This window comes from Mobula hypostoma, chromosome 5 (genome assembly GCF_963921235.1).
Source record: "Mobula hypostoma chromosome 5, sMobHyp1.1, whole genome shotgun sequence".
NCBI classification, from domain to species: Eukaryota; Metazoa; Chordata; class Chondrichthyes; order Myliobatiformes; family Myliobatidae; genus Mobula; species Mobula hypostoma.
Window position 1 is genome coordinate 164095132 of NC_086101.1, and position 25431 is coordinate 164120562.

The window sequence follows — 25431 nt, forward strand, 5'->3', positions numbered from 1 at the left end:
CACTACACTGTCACACTAGATGCGTCACAACAGCCATTGGGCACACAGGCCAACATAGATCAGCCATGATCACAATGAATGGGTAGGGCTTGCCTGAGAGGCTGGTCTCATTTTACTGTGTATTTTGTGGTAGATAAAAATTAAATTCATTGAAAATAGTTAAATCCTGTTACTTTAAGTCTAAGTATACATTGGACAAATTATAAGTGTCAATTACTATAACTTTGATCAATTAGTCCTAAAAAATAACTATTGTGTGTGGAGTCTCATTCATTGATGTACTAATTGTTGTTTGATATTTTCAGAACATTAGCTGTTTGCTTTTTATTTTTTCTTTCTCTTCCAATGCATTCCTAATGACCCATTCTTTATTCCCATAAAGACCTGATTTAACAGTAGTGTTAATTAATTTAGAATTGATTCCTAGTCTCAATGTGGTATATTTCATAATTCTTCCATCTAATGGATAAAATGGGATTAATGTGAGATTATTGTAAATAGCTGCTTTTGGGCTGTCAGTCTCAGTGGGTCGAAAAGCCTGTTTCCACGCTGTGGACACAATGAGATGGGTGCTTGCTTAGACTACTCACCTTTATCGGTAAGAGCTGTTCTCAGTCTTATGCTGAGGGTGGAATAATAATTTAAAGAGCTAATCTTGTGTTTGTGGTTATTATTAAATTTGTTTTGATGCTGTATCGGCCATGTGTCACAAAGTGCCTGCAATATCTGCTTATATCTGAGAATGTGATCAGTGTGGGTCACCTGCAAGAACTTTCTTTGGTACTCATTTCAGCTGGAAGTTCACACAACCGGCGACATTCCTCAATGGCCAGAATTCATTCTATGACAATTGAAGCTCCAATTACAAAGGTGAGTTTGCTAAGCAGTTTTTTAAAAAACAGCAATTTACCCTTTCCGTGAACAAAATATATTAAATTGTTCCAAAGATTTCAGCTGGCTTTAAACTATTCATTCACAATTTCTGAATGTTCTTAAAATTCTCAACCATTTCCCCACCTTGAATGCTGCATCTTTCAGAGATCTCTGTGTTGTATCAGCTTTAGTACACACATAATTGTGCACCTACCTTGTTAGTTTCAGATTTAAAATGCAAGGGCATCTTAGAAATTTAATTCTTTTTCCTGTTTTTGCATTTTATTAAGGTCATCAATATAATTAACACCGCCCAGGAGAACAGCCCAGTAACAGTTGCAGAAGCCTTGGATAGAGTACTGGAAATATTAAGAACAACTGAACTCTACTCACCACAGCTTGGTACCAAAGATGATGATCCCCACACCAGTAATCTTGTTGGTGGCCTCATGACTGTGAGTTAGTAAGGAATGCCTTTCAGACTTATACTTTACATTTCATAATGTACTTGTCAGTAGAGTATTTGCTTGGAAACCTGTATTGTGGCTGTTTGTATGCTCATGAGATAAACCACAGTACCTGCTTGAACCACTATTTAATAATGTCAGCAAGACTGAAATGAAAAAGAGGAAAAATTAACTAGATAGTCTTGATAAAGGGTCTTGGCCCAAAACAGTGACTCTTTACTCCATCATTTTGTATATGTTACTCTATAGCCCTTGAAAAGAACACAGAAACATAGATTACCTTTCCAAGCCTCCTGATATACAAGATGCCTGGGGAAATATGTCCCAACTTTTCCTAACTCCTTCAAATGTTTATTTCCTGACAGAAGCAAAAATTACAGAGATGTGTGGGGGTGGAGGTGGGAATCAGAACGTTGATCGAGGCATATCAGCAAACCGTCTAGGAACTAGGTGGCATTCCACTTTTAGTTTTCCAGTCCTACTTGTTTGAAAACTGATTTAACCGACAGTTTGGCCCATATGCAACCACTTCAGAGCAGTCCATGCTAACCATGAAATTTTGCCTTCCTAGCACTTCTTGGCATGTATCATCAGTGACCTCAATGTTCCACCTTGGAGGTACATGTTATTCCCTGAGAAGTACTTTTATACAAACATTACAGGGGAATGTAAACCACCTTGTCCTGGGGCATTCAATAGGTACATTTAATGTCAGAGAATTGTATACAATATACATCCTGAAATTCTTCTTCTTGCAAACATCCATGAAAACAGAGGAGTTCCCCAAGAATGAATAACAGTCATCACTGAATTCCCAGAACAATAAAGCCTTAGTCCTTCAGTGCTGACGCAGGCAACATACAGATGAGTGAAATTACACCTTCAGTAAATCATCAGGACAACAGCTCCTTAACAACTGCATTGAACCAACACTAACATCTTCCCTAACCTGGTCATCACCAGAGTCCTTGATCCCCCAAACCTAACCTCAGAAGGAGAGTACTGGATAAATTTGAATCCAGAAATGTTCAATGTCCTGTTTTCTACACAAGTTTAAACTGTTGTAATATTTCAGGATGGATTAAGAAGACTCTCTGGCAATGAATACATTTTCTCCAAAAGTAAGTCTGAATGTTCATCAACATTTTACTTGCTACTAACCATGGAAATTTTGAACATACGAGTCTCAAAATTCGGTCCAGTCATCTTTGGTGGCTTCCTGTGTTGATTTGCATTTTAACTAATAATTTATGTGGCAAATGGAGTTAGAGCTCACACGATGTAATTCATGACCTCCATATCATAGTGAATGTATGGAAGATTGACTTACTGTGTTGAAGCCGAAGGACAAGCTAATATTTGATATTTATTCCTTAAAAGTAAATGAACTTACTACATTAATTTGTACTGGAAGCAGCAGAAGCAGTTTGTTAAATTCTGCCACTATTGGTACTCTAATATATTAGTGTAAAATCCACCCTGATTCTTACATTGTCCTCTTTGGTGGCACTTATAGCGTTTGTTGCTTAGCGCACTTAATCTATTCCCTCATTTAATCTATAACTGGTTGCCATTAAATTGGATCTGCCATTGTTCTACTTATGAAGCTGGTCCAGCTCATTTCTGCAATATCTGAGCCACATGTCCTGAAACACAGATCATCATCATCATTATGTGCTATTTCATATGACGTAGGTGATCATGGTCCCATGAGCATGATTGTGCTTGGCAAATTTTCTATGGGAGTGGTTTGCTGTTTCCTTCTTCTGGGCAGTATCTTTACTAGATGGGTAACTTCTTCAGAGATTGTCTGCCTAGTGTTAGTGGTCACTTAACTGGGACTTGTGATGTGCACCAGCTGCTCATATGACCATCCACCACCTGCTCCCTTAGCTTCACGTGATCCTGATTGGGGTGGGGGTGGGGCCTAAGGAAGTGGTACACCTCACCCAAGGGTGATCTGCAGGTTCATCATCATCATCAGGTGCCGTGCCCAGTTTGAGCTTTGACTGCCATGGCCCACACAATCCTGTTTCGGGTCAAGTGGATCAATTCATTGGTATTCATTTCCAGTTCTCTGGCTGCTGTCTCCATCATCATTTGTCTTTGTCTTCCTCTTGCTTTCTTCCCTTCAATCTTTCCCATACTTACCATGCGTTCTAACTCCTCTTTCCTAATCACATCTCCAATGAAGTTACGTTGCCTTTTCATGATCTCATACATTATTTCTCTTTTTGTGTTTGCTCTGTTCGTAACATCCTCGTTAGATATTCATTTCGTCCATGATATTCTTTGCATCCTCCTCAAAAACCACATCTCTGCTGCTTCAATTCGTTTCTTCATGTTTCTAGATATTGTCCAACATTCTGAGCCATATAACATAACTGGATAAATGTAACATTTCAGTACTCTGAGGCGGGTTGTCATGCCTAGTTTAGTATTGGTCAGTATTCTCTTCATTCTCGTACAGGGGTCTTTTGCCATCCTTATTCTTCTCTTGATGTCCATGTCGCACCTGCCATCTGATGTCACCCTGCTTCCTATGTAGCAAAAGTTCTGTGCTTCTTTTATGTCTTCCCCATTTATTCTCAGCCTGCAGGTTAGCAGAGAGAATAAGCGCCTTACACCCCCTTTGGTTGAAATGTATCTCCACCCCACCACCCGCAAGTAACAATCTAACTGTGACTCCATGCCATTTGATTCGTGTTTCCGTTTGTGGCAGGATAATTAAAGGTTTCTGTTTAAGTAGCAACTTTTTTTTGAATGCTTTTTCTTGCTATACAGCAAATTTTACTCATTTTGCTCATCTGATGGGTCTGTCACATACTTAAATTAGTAGTCTGATTGTGTGCAACTAAACTTTCATGGAGGTGAATGCAACCTGGCAGAAGAGTATGACTGAAAATCAAACTTCATTTACAATGTTAGGATCCATTTCAACAGTCATTTACATGTCTGATTCTCCTCAGTGGGAACTCATGAAGTTTTGTTCATGCTTCTCTCCAATTTCCTCTAACCCACACCTTCCAGAAACCAAGCCTCTGGGTGATTGTTTGGATTCTGGCTTCATTGTTACTCACTTCCATTCAATTCAATTCAATTCAAGTTTAATTGTCATATAACCAGACATGAATACAGCCAAACGAGACAGTTTTACTACAGGGTCAAGGTGCAAAGACACATTGCCAACAGTCACACACAGTCAGCACACACAAGATCACAATCACATAACAAGAATCTCCCTGTGGCCTACCCCCACCCCCCGACACTACAGCTGGATGCCCAGTCCTTTCACATACAAGTCAACAAACCCATGTAGAATATCATTGAAAAATATGCATGTGCATAGTCCAGACGCCCCCGGCCCTCTCTCGACCAGCCCCAACACCCACTAAGCAACACTGTGGCCTTGAAGCCCTGTCCTTGCCCCAACTCCTGCTAGGTGCTACTGTGGCTTTGAGGCTCAGTCGTCACATATACAAGCACATGTAGAATATTAGTAAAAACACAACCACACAAATATGTATGTATTTAGTCCAGGCCCCTCAGTCTATTGAAATCGCAGTCACCACAACTGCACTTCATGGACTTTGGGTCTCTAGAATTGAAAGCAATGTTAATTTCTCAAAAGATGAAGAGATTACTTAAGATGGTGTGAAATCTAGTCAGTGAACTTTTCTTAAGAAATGAACATTGATGAACCTTAATATTTCCACCTGACCTACATCCTGCTGTACCCTTTGGCAACCTTCCTCATTCTCCACAACTCCACCAATTTTTGTGTCATTGGCAAAGTTGCCAGTCAGCTTAACTACATTTCATCCAAATCATTTATCATATAAGGACCCAGCACAGGTCTCTGCAAAACACCACTGATTACAGACCTCGAATCAGAATAACGCCCCTCGATCACTGTCGGTTGTCTTCAATGGCCAAGTCAGTTTTGAATCCAAAGCACCATGCATCCGATGTGTCTTAATCTTCTGGATCAGCCTACCACGAGTGACTTGGTGAGCTAAGGTCCACATAGACAACATTCACTACACTACCCTCATTAATCACCTTCTTCATCTCCTCAAAATCTCAAACAGGTTTGTAAGACATGACCTCCCCTACCCAAAGACATGCTTTTCCAGGTTATTAATCCTATCCATAAGAGTCTTTTCCAGTGATTTCCCTACCAATGATGTTAGGTTCACTAATCTATAATTTCTTGAAAATTACTTCTTATTCTTCTAGACTGAGTAGAGTATGGTTAACACTTCTCATACGACAATCCCATGAATCAACTTCTTCATTGCAATTTCTCTATTGCAAGAGTATCTTTCCTAGGTATCTTTCCTGATAATGGCACCTTTTAGAGTATAGCCATCATGTTATTTATATAAAATAGAAATAGAAAATGTTCGATACATTCTGCAGGTTAGACACCATCAGTAGACGGCGAAGCAGAGTTAACATTTCCCAGTGTAATTATGTTCCCTGCTTTTTATTGTGATGTGTAGCCTATCGCCAAGTTGAGAAGACTGAGGCACCTCTCTGGACTTCTCTTGATGGGCAGATTGAAGAAGAACCAGGTACCTGCAGACAAAGCATTTTTTGCCACCTGTCAATTAAGTAGATTAGGGAACAGGTTTTTTTTCTCAGACCTAAATTTTATTTTCCTTTCCTTTCTATGATCTTACAATAAATACACAATCTTCCAGCTGAAGAGATAATGTTGATGCATTAAACATTTACTGGAGGTGCTCAAGACAACTGGGTTCAGATCATTCTCAGATCCTTGTGGGGAAATAGTTCACTCAACTCTCTACTTCTCAAGTTCTGGATCTCACTGTAAGAAAACCCATAAGCACAGGCCAATTTGATATAACTTTTAGAGTTGTTATATATTAATTCTGCCACTATTATAAATCTACACTCCTTTAGACTCAGTGGAGGAGTCCTGTGCTAAGAATGAATAAAATACAGTCACAACCAATTACACATCCACACTTTTCCAAGGCAGACATCTGTGGTGGATAGTACAGCATGCCATCCTCCCTCAAAGACACACTTCAAACACATCAACTGTTTTTGAACAGCTGAATTTGTAGTTATCTTCCAAAAAGTCTTCAAAGATCAAAGTATGTATATGTCACCATATGCTACCCTGAGATTCATTTCCTTCCAGGCATTCACAGTAGAACAAAGAAATACAATAGAATCAATCTTAAAAAACTACACTTAAAGAATGATTTAATAACCAATGTGCAAGAGAAGCCAAAGTGCACAAATACAAAAAGTAACATTCAATCAGTCAATACATATACACTGAGCCTATGACTTGTAGAATCCTTGAAAGTGAGTTCATAGGTTGCAGAATCAGTTCTGTGTTGAGGTGAGTAGAGTTATCTGTGCTGCTTCAGGCAGTTTCCAGTCAATTGTTCACACTTCATTAAAATTTGTGATGAGATTTGGGATGCAGTTGTTAACAACTAAAAAAGGCAGTTGCCAAGTGAGATGTTTTCTAAAATAATTGCCATTTACTTTTACCTTTTATGGTTCACCATGCATCAGATAAATCATACTAATGCTGCTAATATTGTTAACAGTATTATTTTGCACTGTTGTAACTATATGTTATAATTATGTGGTTTTTGTCAGTTTTTTTAAGTCTTGGTTTGTCTTGTGTTTCTGTGATATCATTCTGGAGGAACATTGTATCATTTCTTACTGCATGCATTACTAAATGATAATAAAAGAGGACTGTGTGTCCTCATAATCTATTAATCTAATCTAACTAAAGACTTGCAAACAACGTACGTGTAAAACGAGAAATCTGTGGATACTGTGAGAAATCTCTTTTTACATCACTTTTCTGTTCAGTGTTTCCAGGAATGTCTTAAATTAATATTTGGCAAGAGGATTTAGGATTTCCGTGGCAAGTAAATTCCTCAGAGCGTTTCCCACTACAAGCGTCTTTTCACAAAACATAAAACAGATGCTTCGTGTACAGAGGAATGACGGGGACCTGGCATATACTCTAGAGAGAACAAAAATTTATTTTGAAGGAACTCTAGATAAATTTGGAGGAAAAACAATCAGTGTTTGATGAACAATCTCAATGCACCACTTCTTTTTCTGTCAGTGAAGCAAGGAATTCACTTGAACCTTCTGGGCATTTTGGGCCAAGGTCTTTCATCAGGGCTGGAAAGGAAGGGTGGGTGGGGGAAAGCCAGAATAAGAAGGTGGGGGAGGGGAAAAGGTGATAGGTGAAGCCAGGTGGGTGAGGGAGGTGGATGAAGTAAGAAGCTGGGAGATGTATAGGTGGAAAAGGCAAAGGGCTGAAGAAGAAGGAATCTGATAGGAACAGAGAGTGGACCATGGGAGAAAAGAAGAAGGAGGGGCACCAGAGGAAGGTGATAGGAGAAAAAAAGAGGTAAGAGGAGCATCAGACAGGGAATTAAAGAAAAGGGAAAGGGAGAAGGGGGAAAATTACCAAAAGTTGGAGAAATATTGTATCATTTCTTAATGCATGCATTACTAAATGACAGTAAAAGAGGACTGCGTGTCTTCATAATCTAAAAAAATAATCAATGTTCATGCCATTGGTTTGGAGGTTGCCCAGATGGAATATCTGTATGGAAGCCATGGACTGACAGGTCAGAATGGGAATGGGGACTGGAATTAAAATGGTTGGTCAATGGGAAACACTATTTTTCACAGATGGAGCAAAGGCACTTGATAAAGCGGTCCCCCAATCTACTTCAGGTCTCACCAATGTAGGGGAGGGTGCATTAGGAGTCTTTTCCCTTTCCTCTTCCCTTTCTCCTATGGTCTACTCTTCTCTCCTATCAGATTCCTTCTTCTCCAACTCTTTACCTTTTCTACCTATCACCTCTCAGCTTCTTTCTTCATTCCTCCCACAGCCGCCAACCTGGCTTCACCTATGATCTTCCAGTTTGTACTCATTCCCCTTGTCCACCTTATTTTGGCTTCTTCCCCCATCCTTTCCAGTCGTGTTGAAAGGTCTGGGTCTGAAATGTCGACCTTATTCATTTCCACAGAAGCAATTTCAGGTTTTTTTTAAACATATTCCTTTTACAGTATGCAAGGCCAGCATTTATTATGTGTTTAGGAAGTAGATGGGCTACAGCAGCAGAAGACCGCACTGGGTTTGTTCCTATACCTAATAAAGTGAATAGTGAGTCTATTCTAACAGTGTGTAGGAAGGAAGTACCAAGAACTAAAGCAATATGCCAAGAACAGTAACTCTTATTCGCCTGAGATCTGGCTAGATGCATCGTATTAGCGAGCTGACATTAAAAAAACACAAAGTTTTTAAAAAAAAAACAAAAGATAGCCTAATAATAGACACCACCTCTTCACTTCAGAGAAAGCAGCTGGTGTTTTTATCAGTGTCCACTCTGTGTGGGAGTCTTCAGTTAATGGTTCAGAAGAAATATCTGTTTTGCTACAGATAGGAAAGTGCATAGTTTCACACTGGAATATCGCATGATAAGCTGGAGGAACTCAGCTAGTCAGGCAGCAACTACAGAGAGAAATGGTCAGTCGATGTTTTGGGCCGAGGCCCATCATCAGCATCACCTTTGCCCTCCATAGATGCTGCCTGACCTACTGAGTTCCTCTAGTTTTTTGTGTGTTACTTAAGATTCCAGCATCTGCGGTTTTTTTAATGTCTTTGCAAAGGAATATGTTTGCTATCAGGATACTTGTATTGGAATTTTTCCTAAGTTGATACTTTTCTTTACGCCAACAGACTTGCAGCAAAGTCACGGCCATCTTGCCATCCCAGTTGCCCTTGGTGATGTACCACCTCGGGTGGCAGAATTACTTGCTGATGAAGAAAACTGGGACTTTAATATTTTTGAGCTGGAAGCTGTAACTAACAAGAGGTGGGTAGTGGTATTGAACTGTGATCATCTGTAGGCTGTACTGGAGTGAGTTTTTAATGTATTAAATATGAGTCATATTTGTGTCTATTGCTAACCTGCAGGTTGAGTCAGTGGCAAACGCAATATTAGCATACAGTTCAAGACGACTGGAATATAAAAGAAAAGATATAATTTTGAGCTTTTATAAGGCATTCGTCAGACTGCACTTGGAGTATTATGAACAGGTTTGGCCCCTTATCTAAGAAAGGGTGCGCTGGCTGAGCTGAGGGTCTAGAGGAGGTTCATAAGAATTATCCAGAGAATGAAAAGGTTAATGAATGAGGAGTGTTTCATGGCTTTGGGCCTGTACTCACTGGAGTTCAGAAGAATGAGGGGGGAGCTCATTAAAATCTATTAAATATTGAAAGGCCTAGATAGAGTTGATGTGGAGAGGATGTTTCCTATAATGGGTACAGCCTCAGAATAGGATATCCTTTAGAACAGAAATGAGGAGGAATTTCTTTAGCCAGAGGATGGTGAATCTGGCGAATTCATTGCCACAGACAGCTGTGGAGGCCAAGCCATTGGATATATTTAAAGCGGAGGTTCTGATTAGTCAGGGGGTCTAAGGTTACAGGGAGAAGGCAGAAGAAAGGGGTGGAGAAGGGTAATCAATCAGCCGTGATGGAATGCCGGCTGGTGGTGCAGTGACAGCAGCACTGGACTTATAGAGGCGAGTGGTCCTGGGTTTGAATGTGGCCGGCTCCTTGCACGCTTTCCGTTCGTGTTGGGTTAAGTGTCGAGCTGGCAATTCAGCCTCATGAACAACAGACAAAAATGCCAAAGAGGTGGCAAGGCTGCTACCCGGTGGGCCACGAGGCGCAGAGAGGAACAACATAATGGAATGGGGGAGCAAACTCGATGGGCAGAATGGCCTAATTCTGCTCCCACGTCATACAGTCTCATCTTGAGAGAGAATTTAAAGCATTTATTGTTCATTGTGGTCTTCATTCAACTTCTGAACGAGGAAAAGGGAATGCAGAATGGGAAAAGGAGACAAACTCTGATGGCTTCTTTACCCTAAAGTCTCCTAAATTTGCAGATGTTGATCAGTTGTGTGCAGAAGCTGAAGGTAAAGGGAATCTTGCCATGTCCAGACAGAACAGGGTAGAGAGCAGAACTAGAAGATTCCTAGTTACAGATATCTCTTCTCCATATTTCCTGATGTCAGAGAGTGACACAGTGGCACGGTTGGTAGGGCCACCAGGTTCAATCCTGACCTCAGCTGCGCTCTGTATGGAGCTTGCAAGTTCTCCCTGTGACCGTGTAGACTGAAGAATATCTTCTCATCTTAGTGCTGAGTGAGAAGACCCTTCACTTTGAGACTGGGATCAGTGATTCTACAAAGCCTGCTTGTGAGAAGCATGTACCTGATTAGACTTCAATGAGATCACCCTTCCTCTTTCAAAATAAAAATACTACAGGCCTAGTTTGCTTAATCTCTGTCTAGAATAAACAGACTAGGCCTACAGATAAGCCCATTAGTCCAGGAACCTATCAGGTTATTTAGGTACCTTTTTATTGATTATCTGAATTAATTTAGCTTCATTAATATAACAGATAAGTATAGGTCTTTGAGTTAATTCTTTAAAACAAAGTTAAAATTGGGTTAAAAGATACAAGATTTTCCATGGCCAATTTCAAAACTGCAGGTAGACACCTGTGTTGTGGGGGCAGCAGTACCAAACTGCATTGCAAATTTACATTGTTGAAGATAATGGGACAACCTGGAGGTTCCTGGGGAATAGAGGACAAACAGCATTGTCTAGGATTGTGTAGGTCAGCAGGAGAAGAATCGGCCAGAAGAGGAGTGACATCATGGAGATTGGGTAAAGGGATGGTATGGTGAACTTCGGCAGTGAGAGGTGGGGGATTTGTGGGTCAGATCAAGAGTTCAATTCAAATTCTCTGGATGGGGTGGCCAATGAGCTCGATCTGCATGGGAGAGGTGTCTATAAAATACAAAGCACCCAGTTCACTTCGGCATCATTGAAGCCCTGTTGTCCTAACTGCATCCAGTCATGATTAATCATTGTCTAGTTTACCTCACAGAAGTAGCAGCACACAGAATGCTACTTCTCCAAAAGAAGTATTGCTCAAAATTCTTGTCCGCTACCCAAGGATGAATCATCCTAGTAAGTATTGTGCTTGACTTCCACAGTGGTATAAAATGAAGTGAAAATGGTTGTTAGACCACTTCTCTCTCAAGGTAAAGTCAATTTTCAATTGTGTAATGTTAAAATAACAGCAAGTCTCTAGCATGCTGCCGATTGGAAGCCAATAGATTTTTATAAAAAACCCATCTGGATAGTCAAAACAGACACCTTAATCAATGCTAAATCATCTATATGACACTATTGAGTTCTTGCTTTTAAAACAATTCTCTTTGTTTTGTTTTAGGCCCTTACTCTACCTTGGCTTAAAAATCTTGACACAATTTGGCATATGTGATGTTCTAAACTGTTCAGAAATTACTCTAAGATCATGGCTACAAATCATAGAAACCAATTATCATGCATCAAATTCATACCACAATTCAACACACGCAGCTGATGTGTTGCATGCCACAGCATATTTTCTTCGAAAGGACCGAGTTAAGGTAAGCCTTTATATTTATCATTGGCACATGATGGAGACATTCAAGTGTTTTGTTGAATTTTGTATCACATGGCTTTATTAAACATGGTAATTGTTGATTTATAAACATGAGAAATCCTGCAGATGCTGGAATTTCAGAGCAACACATACAAAATGCTGGAGGAACTCAGCAGGTCATGCAGCATCTATGGAAATGAATAAACAGTCAGCGTTTTGGGCCGAGACCCTTATTCAATGCACTTTGTATCAAAGGACTTTGATGCACTAAGTTATTAAAGTTATAATCACCTGAAACATAATGTACTCTGGGTGAGATAAGTAATCATTTTATTTGGAGAGGGTAGACAGCAATCAAGATAAAACACAGAGACAGTATATAGTATCTAGCTTAACCCATTTCCTTCAATAGTTATACAGTATAGAGAATGAAATTCGCCAATTGTCCAGTTTTGGTGGGAAAGTTGTTTTTCTGGCATTTCTGAGGCTTCTACATAGAGGTCAGAAAAGTTGACCATAAGACCATAAGTCATAAGAGCAGGACGAATAGGAGATCCTGCTAGGAAAATGACTCCAGTTGTGTCAGTTAGTGTAAAGTTAGTAATGCAATCATCTGCAAGATCATACTGAAAGGAATTCTAAAACACTTCTAAAGTTCATTCTAAAGCATAAGCAGAATGTTGAAACCTTGATGGCCTGATCATTGACATTTATTTTGTATTTGATGTGTCAGGGGATGATTTTTCATCAGTTTATGCAGACAGATTTGTGCCAGTCCATATCGGAATAATAATCAGATCTAGGTAACCGAGTATTTATTTTGAATCTGGCAGGCTCCTTGCACATTTTCCACTCGTGTTGGGTTAAGTATCGAGCTGGGAATTCAGCCTCATAAAAAAAAATCAGACAAAATAGTATTGGCTGATTATTGTACAAAACTAATGTATATGCTTTTGTTTATGATCGGTGATGAATTTATCATTATTGGGCAATTGTTAGAGCTTCACTGATACTAAGCACTAATGCTTCCTTTCAACGTTATTCGCAGGCAAGTTTGGACGAGATGGATGAGGTTGCAACACTGATTGCAGCCACGGTACATGATGTGGACCACCCAGGTCGCACCAACTCCTTCCTGTGTAATGCTGGAAGTGAGCTCGCAGTCCTCTACAACGACACCGCAGTTCTGGAAAGTCACCATGCAGCCCTGGCCTTCCAGCTTACAGCAGGAGATAAAAAGAGCAACATTTTTAAGAACCTTGAAAGGTTAGATTTACTGATCAATAGATCATCCAGCTTCCAAAACTCCTCAGTGCCAATTGGTACATAAATTTAGTTTGTTATATTACAGAGTGATGGTCAAAACTCAGCTGGTTTGCAATAAGGATCTAAGACATGATCACAAGAGATTCTGCAGATGCTGAATATCTTGAGCAACACACACAAAATGCTGGAGGAACTCAGCAGGTCAGAAAGCATCTATGGAGGGGAGTAAACAGTTGATATTTCGGGCCAAGACCCTTCATCAGGACTTGCTGTTTTGTTTTTGCTCTCCTGGGGGTATTTCAGTTACCTTGCTGTACAGATCCTAGCGCTTGCTTGTTATGACACTGAAGGAGGCCATTTCAGCCGATGTCAATGATGGCTCCTAGGGGAGCAATCCCACCAATCCCTGTACCCATCTCCTTATCCCTCTGCAGCAGCACAACTCACCTAAGGAAAGAGATTATTAAAATGCAGAATTTCCTTATAAATGAGTTAATATGTTTCATCACAAACCTCTGAAGCACCTCATCGCAGTGGATGTAAGTACTACTGGATGATAGTCATTGCATACTTCCATACTGATAATAGTCATTACATCCCACCAAAGACTGTTGCTAAGTGCTCGAGGTATTCAGTGTAGTGATTAGTAAACAAGAAACAGCCTACCCTGGCACCCTTCAAATCATTTTCAATGACTTCAATCAGGCTTGTTTGAATAAAGTTCTGTCCAATTATCATCAACATAACACCTGCAGCACAAGGAGTCCTAACACACTAGACCACTGTTACACTAAAATAAGGAATGCCCAGATCGTATTCTGGTAAGTCTGATCACTTGGTTGTCCTACCTGCATAAAGGCAGAGGCTAAAGAGCAGATTTCCAGATATTAGGACAGTAAAGAGGTGGTCGCGGGGGCATGAGGCAGAGGAGTGGTTCTCGGATTGCTTCAAGTCGGTGTACTTGGCTGAGTTCATCTGCAGATCTGATAAATGCACCCTGGTTGTCATAGTCTCTATTAAAACAGTTGTAGACTAGTGTGTCCCCACAAAATCATTTAGAGTCTTCCCAACCCGAAGGCCTTGATGAACCAAGAGATTCATAAACTATTAGGGGTCAGATCAGTGGTGTTCACACCTGGTGACCAAGTAAATACAAGTGGCCCAGGAATGACCTCCGGAAGCCATCTCACAAAGTGGCAATTCTGGACCAAACTTGAATCGCTGAAGGATGCTTGACAACTGTGGCAGGGCTTGAGTGCCATTGCCCCCTACAAAGAAGAGAAAATCTGCAGATGCTGGAAATCCAAGCAACACACACAAAATGCTGGAGGAACTCAGCAGGCCAGGCAGCATCTATGGAAAAGAGTACAGTTGACGGGTTTCAGCCCGAAATGTCAACTGTACTTTTTTTTCCATAGGTGCTGCCTGACCTGCTGAGTTCCTCCAGCATTTTTTGTGTGTTACCTCCTACAAAGTGAAACCAAGCAACATAGGTGACAACAAGATTTTGTTCCCAGATGCTCAATGCCTTTTTTACTTGCTTTGATCATCAAAATATGGAGGCACTTTTACAAACTCCCATAGCCCCTGACGACCCTATGATATCAGTCTCTGAGGCCAACATAGGAGCATCCTTCAGGAAGGTAAACCCATGGAAAGCATCCAGGCAAGACTGGGTACCTGACCGAGTACTAAAGACTTGTGCTGATCAACTAACTGGAGTGTTCTCTGATACCTTCAACTTTCTCACTTTGGCTGTCTGAGGTACTGACCTACTTAAAGCAGGCTTCAGTTATACTGGTGTCTAAGAAAAACATGGTAACTTGCTTCAATGACTATCGTCCAGTAGCACTTACATTCACTGTAAAGTGCTTTGGGAGGTTGGTGATGAAACATATCAATTCCTGCCTGAGGAGTGGCATGGATCTGCTCCCGTTTGCTTACTGGCATAACAGGTCAACAACAGGTGCCATTTCATTGGCTCTTTATTCAATCCCGGAACACTGGCACCTGGACAGTGAAGATGCATACATAGAGACATAGAAACATAGAAAATAGGTGCAGGAGTAGGCCATTCTGCCCTTCGAGCCTGCACCGCCATTTATTATGATCATGGCTGATATCCAACTCAGAACCCCGCCCCAGCCTTCCCTCCATACCCCCTGATCCCCATAGCCACAAGGGCCATATCTAACTCCCTCTTAAATATAGCCAATGAACTGGCCTCAACTGTTTCCTGTGGCAGAGAATTCCACAGATTCACCACTCTCTGTGTGAAGAAGTTTTTCCTAATCTCGGTCCTAAAAGGCTTCCCCTTTATCCTCAAACTGTGACCCCTTGTTCTGGACTTCCCCAACATCGGGAACAATCTTCCTGCATCTAGCCTGTCCAATCCCTTTAGGATTTTATACGTTTCAATCAGATCCCCCCTCAATCTTCTAAATTCCAACGAGTACAAGCCTAGTTCATCCAGTCTTTCTTCATATGAAAGTCCTGCCATCCCAGGAATCAATCTGGTGAACCTTCTTTGTACTCCCTCTATGGCAAGGATGTCTTTCCTCAGATTAGGGGACCAAAACTGCACACAATACTCCAGGTGTGGTCTCACCAAGGCCTTGTACAACTGCAGTAGTACCTCCCTGCTCCTGCACTCGAATCCTCTCGCTATAAATGCCAGCATACCATTCGCCTTTTTCACCGCCTGCTGTACCTGCATGCCCACTTTCAATGACTGGTGTATAATGACACCCAGGTCTCGTTGCACCTCTCCTTTTCCTAATCGGCCACCATTCAGATAATAATCTGTTTTCCTATTTTTGCCACCAAAGTGGATAACTTCACATTTATCCACATTAAATTGCATCTGCCATGAATTTGCCCACTCACCCAACCTATCCAAGTCACCCTGCATCCTCTTAGCATCCTCCTCACAGCTAACACTGCCGCCCAGCTTCGTGTCATCTGCAAACTTGGAGATGCTGCATTTAATTCCCTCATCCAAGTCATTAATATATATTGTAAACGACTGGGGTCCCAGCACTGAGCCTTGCGGTACCCCACTAGTCACCGCCTGCCATTCTGAAAAGGTCCCGTTTATTCCCACTCTTTGCTTCCTGTCTGCTAACCAATTCTCCATCCACATCAATACCTTACCCCCAATACCGTGTGCTTTAAGTTTGCACACTAATCTCCTGTGTGGGACCTTGTCAAAAGCCTTTTGAAAATCCAAATATACCACATCCACTGGTTCTCCCCTATCCACTCTACTAGTTACATCCTCAAAAAATTCTATGAGATTCGTCAGACATGATTTTCCTTTCACAAATCCATGCTGACTTTGTCCGATGAATTCACCGCTTTCCAAATGTGCTGTTATCACATCTTTGATAACTGACTCCAGCAGTTTCCCCACCACCGACGTTAGGCTAACCGGTCTATTATTCCCCGGTTTCTCTCTCCCTCCTTTTTTAAAAAGTGGGGTTACATTAGCCACCCTCCAATCCTCAGGAACTAGTCCAGAATCTAACAAATTTTGAAAAATTATCACTAATGCATCCACTATTTCTTGGGCTACTTCCTTAAACACTCTAGGATGCAGACCATCTGGCCCTGGGATTTATCTGCCTTCAATCCCTTCAATTTACCTAACACCACTTCCCTACTAACATGTATTTCGCTCATTTCCTCCATCTCACTGGACCCTCTGTCCCCTACTATTTCTGCAAGATTATTTATGTCCTCCTTAGTGAAGACAGAACCAAAGTAATTATTCAATTGGTCTGCCATGTCCTTGCTCCCCATAATCAATTCACCTGTTTCTGTCTGCAGGGGACCTACATTTGTCTTTACCAGTCTTTTCCTTTTTACATATCTATAAAAGCTTTTACAGTCAGTTTTTATGTTCCCTGCCAGTTTTCTCTCATAATCTTTTTTCCCCTTCCTAATTAGGCCCTTTGTCCTCCTCTGCTGAACTTTGAATTTCTCCCAGTCCTCAGGTGAGCCACTTTCTCTGGCTAATTTGTATGCTTCTTCTTTGGAATTGATACTATCCCTAATTTCTCTTGTCAGCCACGGGTGCACTACCTTCCTTGATTTATTCTTTTGCCAAACTGGGATGAACAATTGTTGTAGTTCATCCATGCAACCTTTAAATGCTTGCCATTGCATATCCACCATCAATCCTTTAAGTGTCATTTGCCAGTCTATCTTAGCTAATTCACGTCTCATACCTTCAAAGTTACCCCTCTTTAAGTTCAGAACCTTTGTTCCTGAATTAACTATGTCACTCTCCATCTTAATGAAGAATTCCACCATATTATGGTCACTCTTACCCAAGGGGCCTCTCACGACAAGATTGCTAATTAACCCTTCCTCATTGCTCAAAACCCAGTCCAGAATAGCCTGCTGTCTAGTTGGTTCCTCGACATGTTGGTTCAAAAAACCATCCCACATACATTCCAAGAAATCCTCTTCCTTAGCACCTTTACCAATTTGGTTCACCCAATCTACATGTAGATTGAAGTCACCCATTATAACTGCTGTTCCTTTATTGCACACATTTCTAATTTCCTGTTTAATACCATCTCCGACCTCACTACGACTGTTAGGTGGCCTGTACACAACTCCCACCAGCGTCTTCTGCCCCTTAGTGTTACGCAGCTCTACCCATATCGATTCCACATCTTCCCGGCTTATGTCCTTCCTTTCTATCGCGTTAATCTCTTTTAACCAGCAACGCCACCCCACCTCCCCTTCCTTCATGTCTATCCCTCCTGAATATTGAATATCCCGGAACGTTGAGCTCCCATCCTTGGTCACCCTGGAGCCATGTCTCTGTGATCCCAACTATATCATAATCATTAATAACAATCTGCACTTTCAATTCATCCACCTTATTACGAATGCTCCTTGCATTGACACACAAAGCCTTCAGGCGCTCTTTTACAACTCTCTTAGCCCTTATACAATTATGTTGAAAAGTAGCCCTTTTTAATGCTTGCCCTGGATTTGTCAGCCTGCCACTTTTACTTTTCTCCTTTGTACTTTTTGCTTCTACCCTCACTTTACACCCCTCTGTCTCTCTGCACTGGTTCCCATCCCTCTGTTTTGAACTAACCTCCTCACGCCTAGCCTCTTTAATTTGATTCCCACCCCCCAACCATTCTAGTTTAAAGTCACCTCAGTAGCCCTCGCTAATCTCCCTGCCAGGATATTGGTCCCCCTAGGATTCAAGTGTAACCCGTCCTTTTTGTACAGGTCACGCCTGCACCAAAAGAGGTCCCAATGATCCAAAAACTTGAATCCCTGCCCCCTGCTCCAATCCCTCAGCCACGCATTGATCCTCCACCTCATCGCATTCCTACTCTCACTGTCGCTTGGCACAGGCAGTAATCCTGAGATTACTACCTTTGCGGTCCTTTTTCTCAACTCCCTTCCTAGCTCCCTATATTCTCCTTTCAGGACCTCATCCCTTTTCCTACCTATGTCATTGGTACCTATATGTACCACGACCTCTGGCTCTTCACCCTCCCACTTCAGGATATCTTGGACACGATCAGAAATATCCCGGACCCTGGCACCAGGGAGGCAAACTACCATCCGGGTCTCTGGACTGCGTCCACAGAATCGCCTATCTGACCCCCTTACTATCGAGTCCCCTATCACAACTGCCCTCCTCTTCCTTGCCCTACCCTTCTGAGCTACAGGGCCGGACTCTGTGCCGGAGGCACGGCCACTGTCGCTTCCCCCAGGTAAGCTGTCCCCCCCAACAGTACTCAAACAGGAGTACCTATTATTAAGGGGCACAGCCACCGGGGTACTCTCTATTACCTGACTCTTCCCCTTCCCCCTCCTAACCGTGACCCACTTGTCTGCCTCCCGTGGCCCCGGCGTGACCACCTGCCTGTAACTCCTCTCTATCAATTCCTCACTCTCCCTGACCAGACGAAGGTCATCGAGCTGCAGCTCCAGTTCTGTAACGCGGTCCCTTAGGAGCTGCATCTCGATGCACTTGGTGCAGATGTAGATGTCCGGGAGGCTTGGAGACTCCAGGGCCTCCCACATCCAACACCGAGAACAGCAAACTGCCCTCACACTCATACTGCCCCTCTCCTCAAATAACAACAGAAAATGAATGTCAAACCTTCCTCGCCTCGCCCGTTTCCGCCTAAGCCCGTTGAGCCGAAGCCCTTAAGTCTTCACTCTGCTCCCGGCTCACTCCGCCACCTGCAAACTACGCTGCCCACTCTATGAGGCTCTGTTCCTTTTAAATCTGCTGCACTGCACTGCCCGATGTCACACGCCTGCACAGTCCCGCCTCTCAGAACGCCGTTGGAGAAAAAAAAATAACGAAAATTTCAAAAATGTCTTTCTCGGCACTCCCACTCAGACTCTCAGACTCCTTCTTCGAATCGACGTACGTCTGGATGCTCTTCGTTAACTACAGTTTGGCATTCAATATTATCATCCCCTCAAAACTAATCAATAAATTCCAAGACCTACAGCTCAATAACTCCTTGTGCAACTGGATCCTCAGTTTCCTTCTTGCAGACCCCAGTCAGTTTTCGGATTGGCAACAACATCTCTTTGACAATCACCATCAGCACAGGTACACCATAGGGCTGTGTGCTTAGTCCCCTCTATTCGCTATATGTTTATGACTATTAGGCTAAGCACAGCTCTAATGCCATATTTAAGTTTGCTGACAATGTCGTTGGCAGAATCAAAGGTGATGACAAATCAGCATATAGGACAGAGATTGAAAATCTGGCTGAGTGGTACCACAACAACAACCTCTCAATCAATGTCAGCAAGAACAAGGAACTAATTATTGAAGAATGAAGCTGGGAGGTCCATGACCTAGTCCTCATCAGGAGTTCAGAAGTGAAGAGGGTCAGCAAACTTAAATTCCTGTGTTATCATTTCAGTGGATCTGACCTGGGTCCACCATGTAAGTGCCATTACAAAGAAAGTATGGCAGCACCTCTCTTAGAAGTTTGCAAACATTCAGCATATCAGAATCAGAATCAGGTTTAATATTATCATCATATGACGTGGAATTTGTTAAATGAATTACAGTAAATATATGCATATTAAATAATTGAAAATAGTACTGCCAAAGCAGAAATAATTTTTAAATAGTGAGGTAGTGTTCATGGGTTCAGTGTCCATTTAAAAATCGGTTGGCAAAGGGGAAGAAGCTGTTCCTGTATTGCTGAGTGTGTACCTTCAGGCTTCTGTAACTTCTTCCTGATGGTAACAATGAGAAGAATTCCTGACTTGGGTGATGGGGATCCTGAATAAAGGACACTGCCTTTCCCAGGCACCGCTCCTTGAAGGTGTCTTGGATACTAATAATCATCTAAAACTTAGACAAATTTTTAAAGATGTGCGATGGGGAGTATAATTACAGCCTGGTATCTTTCCAATGCCCTTGAATGGAAAAGCCTACAAGAAGTAGTGGATACAGCCCAGTTCATCACGGGTAAAGCCCTCCCCACCCCTGAACACGTCACAGGAAAACAGCATCCATCACCAAGGACTCTCCACCATCTCGGTAATGCTCTCTTCTCGCTGCTGCCATCTGGAAGGAGGTACAGAAGCCTCAGGACACCCACCACCAGGTTCAGGGATAGCTATTACCCCTTAACCATCAGGCTCTTGAACCAGAGGGGTAACTTCAATAAGCTTCACACACCCCAACACTGAGCTGTTTCCAAAATCTGTGGGCTCATTTTCAAGGGTGTTTCATCTCATGTTCTCAATATTTATTGCTTATTTATTACCTTTATTTTGTTTTTTTATATTCGCACTGTTAGCTTTTACACATGGGTTGCTTGTCTGAATTGTTGTGTGTGGTTTTTCATTGATTCTGATGTGTCTTTTGGTATTTACTTTGAATACCCACAAGTAAATTAATCTCAGAGTTGTACATGGTTACATATATGTACTTACAGTTGAAGTCAGAAGTTTACATAGTCCTTAGACAAATACATTTAAACTCAGTTTTTCACAATTCCTGACATTTAATCCTAGAAAACATTCCGTCTTAGGTCAGTTAAGATTTATTTTAAGAATGCGAAATGTCAGAGTAATAGTAGAGAGAATGATTTATTTCAGCTTTTATTTCTTTCATCACTTTCCCAGTGGGTCAGAAGTTTACATACACTTTGTTAGAATTTGGTAGCATTGCCTTTAAATTGTTTAACTTGGGTCAAACATTTTGGATAGCCTTCCACAAGCTTCTCACATTAAGTTGCTGGAATTTTGTTCCATTCCTCCAGACAGAACTGGTGTAATAGAGTTAGGTTTGTAGGCCTCCTTGCTTGCACACGCTTTTTCAGTTCTGCCCACAAATGTTCTATTGGATTGAGGTCAGGGCTTTGTGATGGCCACTCCAATACCTTGACTTTGGTGTCCTTAAGCAATTTTGCCACAACTTTGGAGGTACGCTTGGGGTCATTGTCCATTTGGAAGACCCATTTGCGACGGAGCTTTAACTTCCTGGCTGATGTCTTGAGATGTTGCTTCAATATATCCACATAATTTTCCTTCTTCATGATGCCATTTATTTTCCGAAGTGCACCATTCCCTCCTGCAGCAAAGCACCCCTACAACATGATGCTGTCGCCCCCATGCTTCACGGTTGGGCTGGTGTTCTTCGGCTTGCAAGCCTCACCCTTTTTCCTCCAAACATAACAATGGTCATTATGGCCAAACAGTTCAATTTTTGTTTCATCAGACCAGAGGACATTTCTCCAAAAAGTACAATCTTTGTCCTCATGTGCGCTTGCAAACTGTAGTCTGGCTTTTTTATGGAGGTTTAGGAGCAGTGGCTTCTTCCTTGCTGAGCGGCCTTTCAGGTTATGTCGATATAGGACTCGTTTTACTGTGGATATAGATACTTGTCTACCTGTTTCCTCCAGCATCTTCACAAGGTCCTTTGCTGTTGTTCTGGGATGGATTTGCAACTCTCCCTCACTTAAATCCAAATCACGCGCTAGTCTTTACACCATCATAACGGTGTCGAGGCCCTCATCGACGTCGATGATGGACGAACACTCATACTTGCATACTATTGTTTGTACAGATGATCGTGGTACCTTCAGGCATTTGGAAATTGCTCCTAAGGATGAACCAGACTTGACATTTTCTGACCTCAATCCGATAGAAAATTTGTGGGCAGAACTGAAAAAGCATGTGCGAGCAAGGAGGCCTACAAACCTGACTCAGTTACTCCAGTTCTGTCTGGAGGAATGGAACAAAATTCCAGCAACTTACTGTGAGAAGTTTGCGGAAGGCTACCCAAAATGTTTGACCCAAGTTAAACAATTTAAAGGCAATGCTACCAAATACTAACAAAGTGTATGTAAACTTCTGACCCACTGGGAAAGTGATGAAAGAAATAAAAGCTGAAATAAATCATTCTCTCTAATATTATTCTGACATTTCACATTCTTAAAATAAAGTAGTGATCCTAACTGACCTAAGACAGGGAATGTTTTCTAGGATTAAATGTCAGGAATTGTGTAAAACTGAGTTTAAATGTATTTGGCTAAGGTTTATGTAAACTTCTGACTTCAACTGTAGTTAATAAATCTACTTTCAACTTTGAACTTTGAACTAGAGGAGGAGGAAAATATCTATGGGGTGAATTCTAGAGTGTAGTAGGGCCTACATAGCTAGAGTTGTCAATCGACAAGTATGCATTTAAGAGAGAGTAGGTTGAAAGGAGATGTCTTGTACACAGAGAGTAGAAGGTACCTGGAATGTGATTCATGAGGTGCTGGTGGAGGCAAATATGATGAAGACATTTAAGAGGCTCCTAGCTAGGCATGTGCATGTGCAGAGAATGGAGAAATATTCACATTGTGTAGGTAGAAAGGATTAGTTAAGCATTTAATTACTGTTTTAATCAGTTCAGCACAACATTGTGGTCTGCAGGGCCTGATCCTGTGCTGTACTGTTCTACTTCCACTTCTGAAATGGCAGACAGAAAAACATCAGCTGATCCATCAAATCTCTTGAACAATGATTAGATGTTGAAAGAGAAACTCAAGTTTTTGTATTTAAATGCACATTGCATATGGTGCCATTAAGTGTTAGCTCCTACGCCTTGTCTATTTAAATTGCTATCTAAATTATTTTATATATAGTGATTATATCTATCAGCACATTCTAAATATTAGCTACTCTGTTGGGAAAAATGCTTTCCCCTCAAATCTTTAAAACTTCCCTCTCACCTTTTAATTATTGGTGCCCCTTTCACACAAAAAAATCTGACCATCTTCCCTTTCTTTTACTCTTAAAATTTTATTTACCTCTATCAGGTCACCCTCCAGCCTATCCAATCTCTTGCCATAACAAATGCCCTCCAGCCTATCCAATCTCTTGCCATAACAAATGCCCTCCAGCCTATCCAATCTCTTGCCATAACAAATGCCCTCCAGCCTATCCAATCTCTTGCCATAACAAATGCCCTCCAGCCTATCCAATCTCTTGCCATAACAAATGCCCTCCAGCCTATCCAATTTCTTGCCATAACAAATGCCCTCCAGGCAACATCCCAGTTAATCTCTGCGCTTTTTCTAGCACAACCACATCTTCCTATAATGTAATCTGTCTGAACTCTCTCCAATCCAGCCACATCCTTCCTAGTAATTACTAGATATCAAAAGATAAAAATTGGAATTACACATTACCACAACTTAGCAATTCATAAGCTAGAACAAAATACAAACCGCTGGAGAAACTCAACAGGTCAGGCAGCATCTGTGGAGTAAATGGACAGTCCATATTTCAGGCTGGGCCAAGTCCATCTGACTGCGCACAAATGCTGCCTAACCTGCTGAGCTCTTCTAGCAATTTGCTTGTTTTCTGCTTCAGGTTCCAGCATCTGCCGTCTCTTGTATCACCAGGAACAAAATGGCAGCTTGTAATCATTCATCAATTTCTTTTTTGCAGGAATCAGTTTCGAACTTTGCGACAGGCAATCATTGACATGGTTTTGGCAACAGAGATGACAAAGCATTTTGAACATGTGAATAAATTTGTGAACAGTATCAATAAATCCATGACATCACTAGAAGAAACCAGCTTAAATGTAAGGCCTGACCTTAGCATCTTCAATGTGAACATCATGTATCACTGACATAGAATGCACTAGTACGATTAACGGTTGTGATTGACATAGCTCCCTCCCAAGATCAATTAATTCCATAATTTTTACCCATTGAAATGACATAATTGATTCAATGCAGAAATTTAATCTTAGAGGTTATTGATTTTTGATTATAAACTGAACAAGCTTCTTGCTCATTTTTAATAATATTGCTTGAGGCTTTAGATTAGTGTGTAGCTTTATACATAAGCACAGACTCCCATAATAGTTTTTATTTTGCCCTTGAGTCAGGTATCAATACTTTTGAGGGAAGTTATTGAAAGAATGTTGGCATGCAGGCAGACCTGCAAGGCCAACAACTTTAGCATGCCCTTAATTTCCTGAGAAGGTTAGGGGTGAGGTGTGATGGGGGGAGGTAATTAATTAATTAATGTGAGGTTGCTTCTACTATATTACAGAACCGTAGAACAATATAGTACAATTATAGACCGTTCAGCCCAACAAATCTAAAGTGAACACAATGCCCACAGAGCTAGACCGGATTCCCTGGGTTTAGCAGCTCATAATTCTCCAAGCCTCTCTAGGTACTATCCAAATGCTTAAATAACACTATTGTACCTACCTCAAACATTTCTTCTGATACTTCTTTCCATATACTTACCACCCTCTGCATGAAAATGTTGTCCCTTTCAAATCTTTCCCCTCTCACCTTAAATCCCTGTCCCACAGTTTTGGGCTCCCTGGTCTTGGGGTAAAGATAGTTAACATCCGCCTCATCTACGCCTCTCATAATTTAAAGTCACCCCTCGTTCTCCTATGTTTGAAGGAATAAAGACTTAACCTAGCCAGCCTCTCCCTACAACTCAGGCCTCTAGGCTTGGCGACATCATCATAAATCTTCTCTGAACTCTTTCTACTTTATGTCTTTTCTATGCAGAGTACTACAAGTGCAGCTTCACCAATAACTTATACAACTGCAACATAATGTTCCAACTGCAATAGTCAATGCCCTGACAGATGATGGCCAGCATGCTAAATGCTTTTCTCACAACCCCTCCTGTGCACTTGTACTCCTCAGTTCCTCTGTTCCATTATCCTGCTTGGTGCCCGACTAATATTGTAAGTAAGAATTTACCAACAAGTATCTCCAAATTGCAATGGAGGAAAAACTGGA

At 41.5% G+C, this 25431-nt stretch overlaps 1 protein-coding gene across 5 annotated transcripts in view; it reads left to right on the forward strand.

Annotated features, from left to right (window-relative positions):
- Positions 1–25431, forward strand: part of pde8b (phosphodiesterase 8B) — a 341898-nt gene that overhangs the window by 308470 nt on the left and 7997 nt on the right. For all 5 annotated transcript variants that reach the window (XM_063049295.1, XM_063049294.1, XM_063049293.1 and 2 more), the window contains 8 exons: positions 794–870; positions 1164–1328; positions 2416–2461; positions 5846–5917; positions 9103–9238; positions 11678–11876; positions 12921–13138; positions 24101–24239. In XM_063049295.1, coding sequence (XP_062905365.1) covers positions 794–870; positions 1164–1328; positions 2416–2461; positions 5846–5917; positions 9103–9238; positions 11678–11876; positions 12921–13138; positions 24101–24239 — 1052 coding nt within the window. The remainder of the gene's footprint in view (positions 1–793; positions 871–1163; positions 1329–2415; positions 2462–5845; positions 5918–9102; positions 9239–11677; positions 11877–12920; positions 13139–24100; positions 24240–25431) is intronic.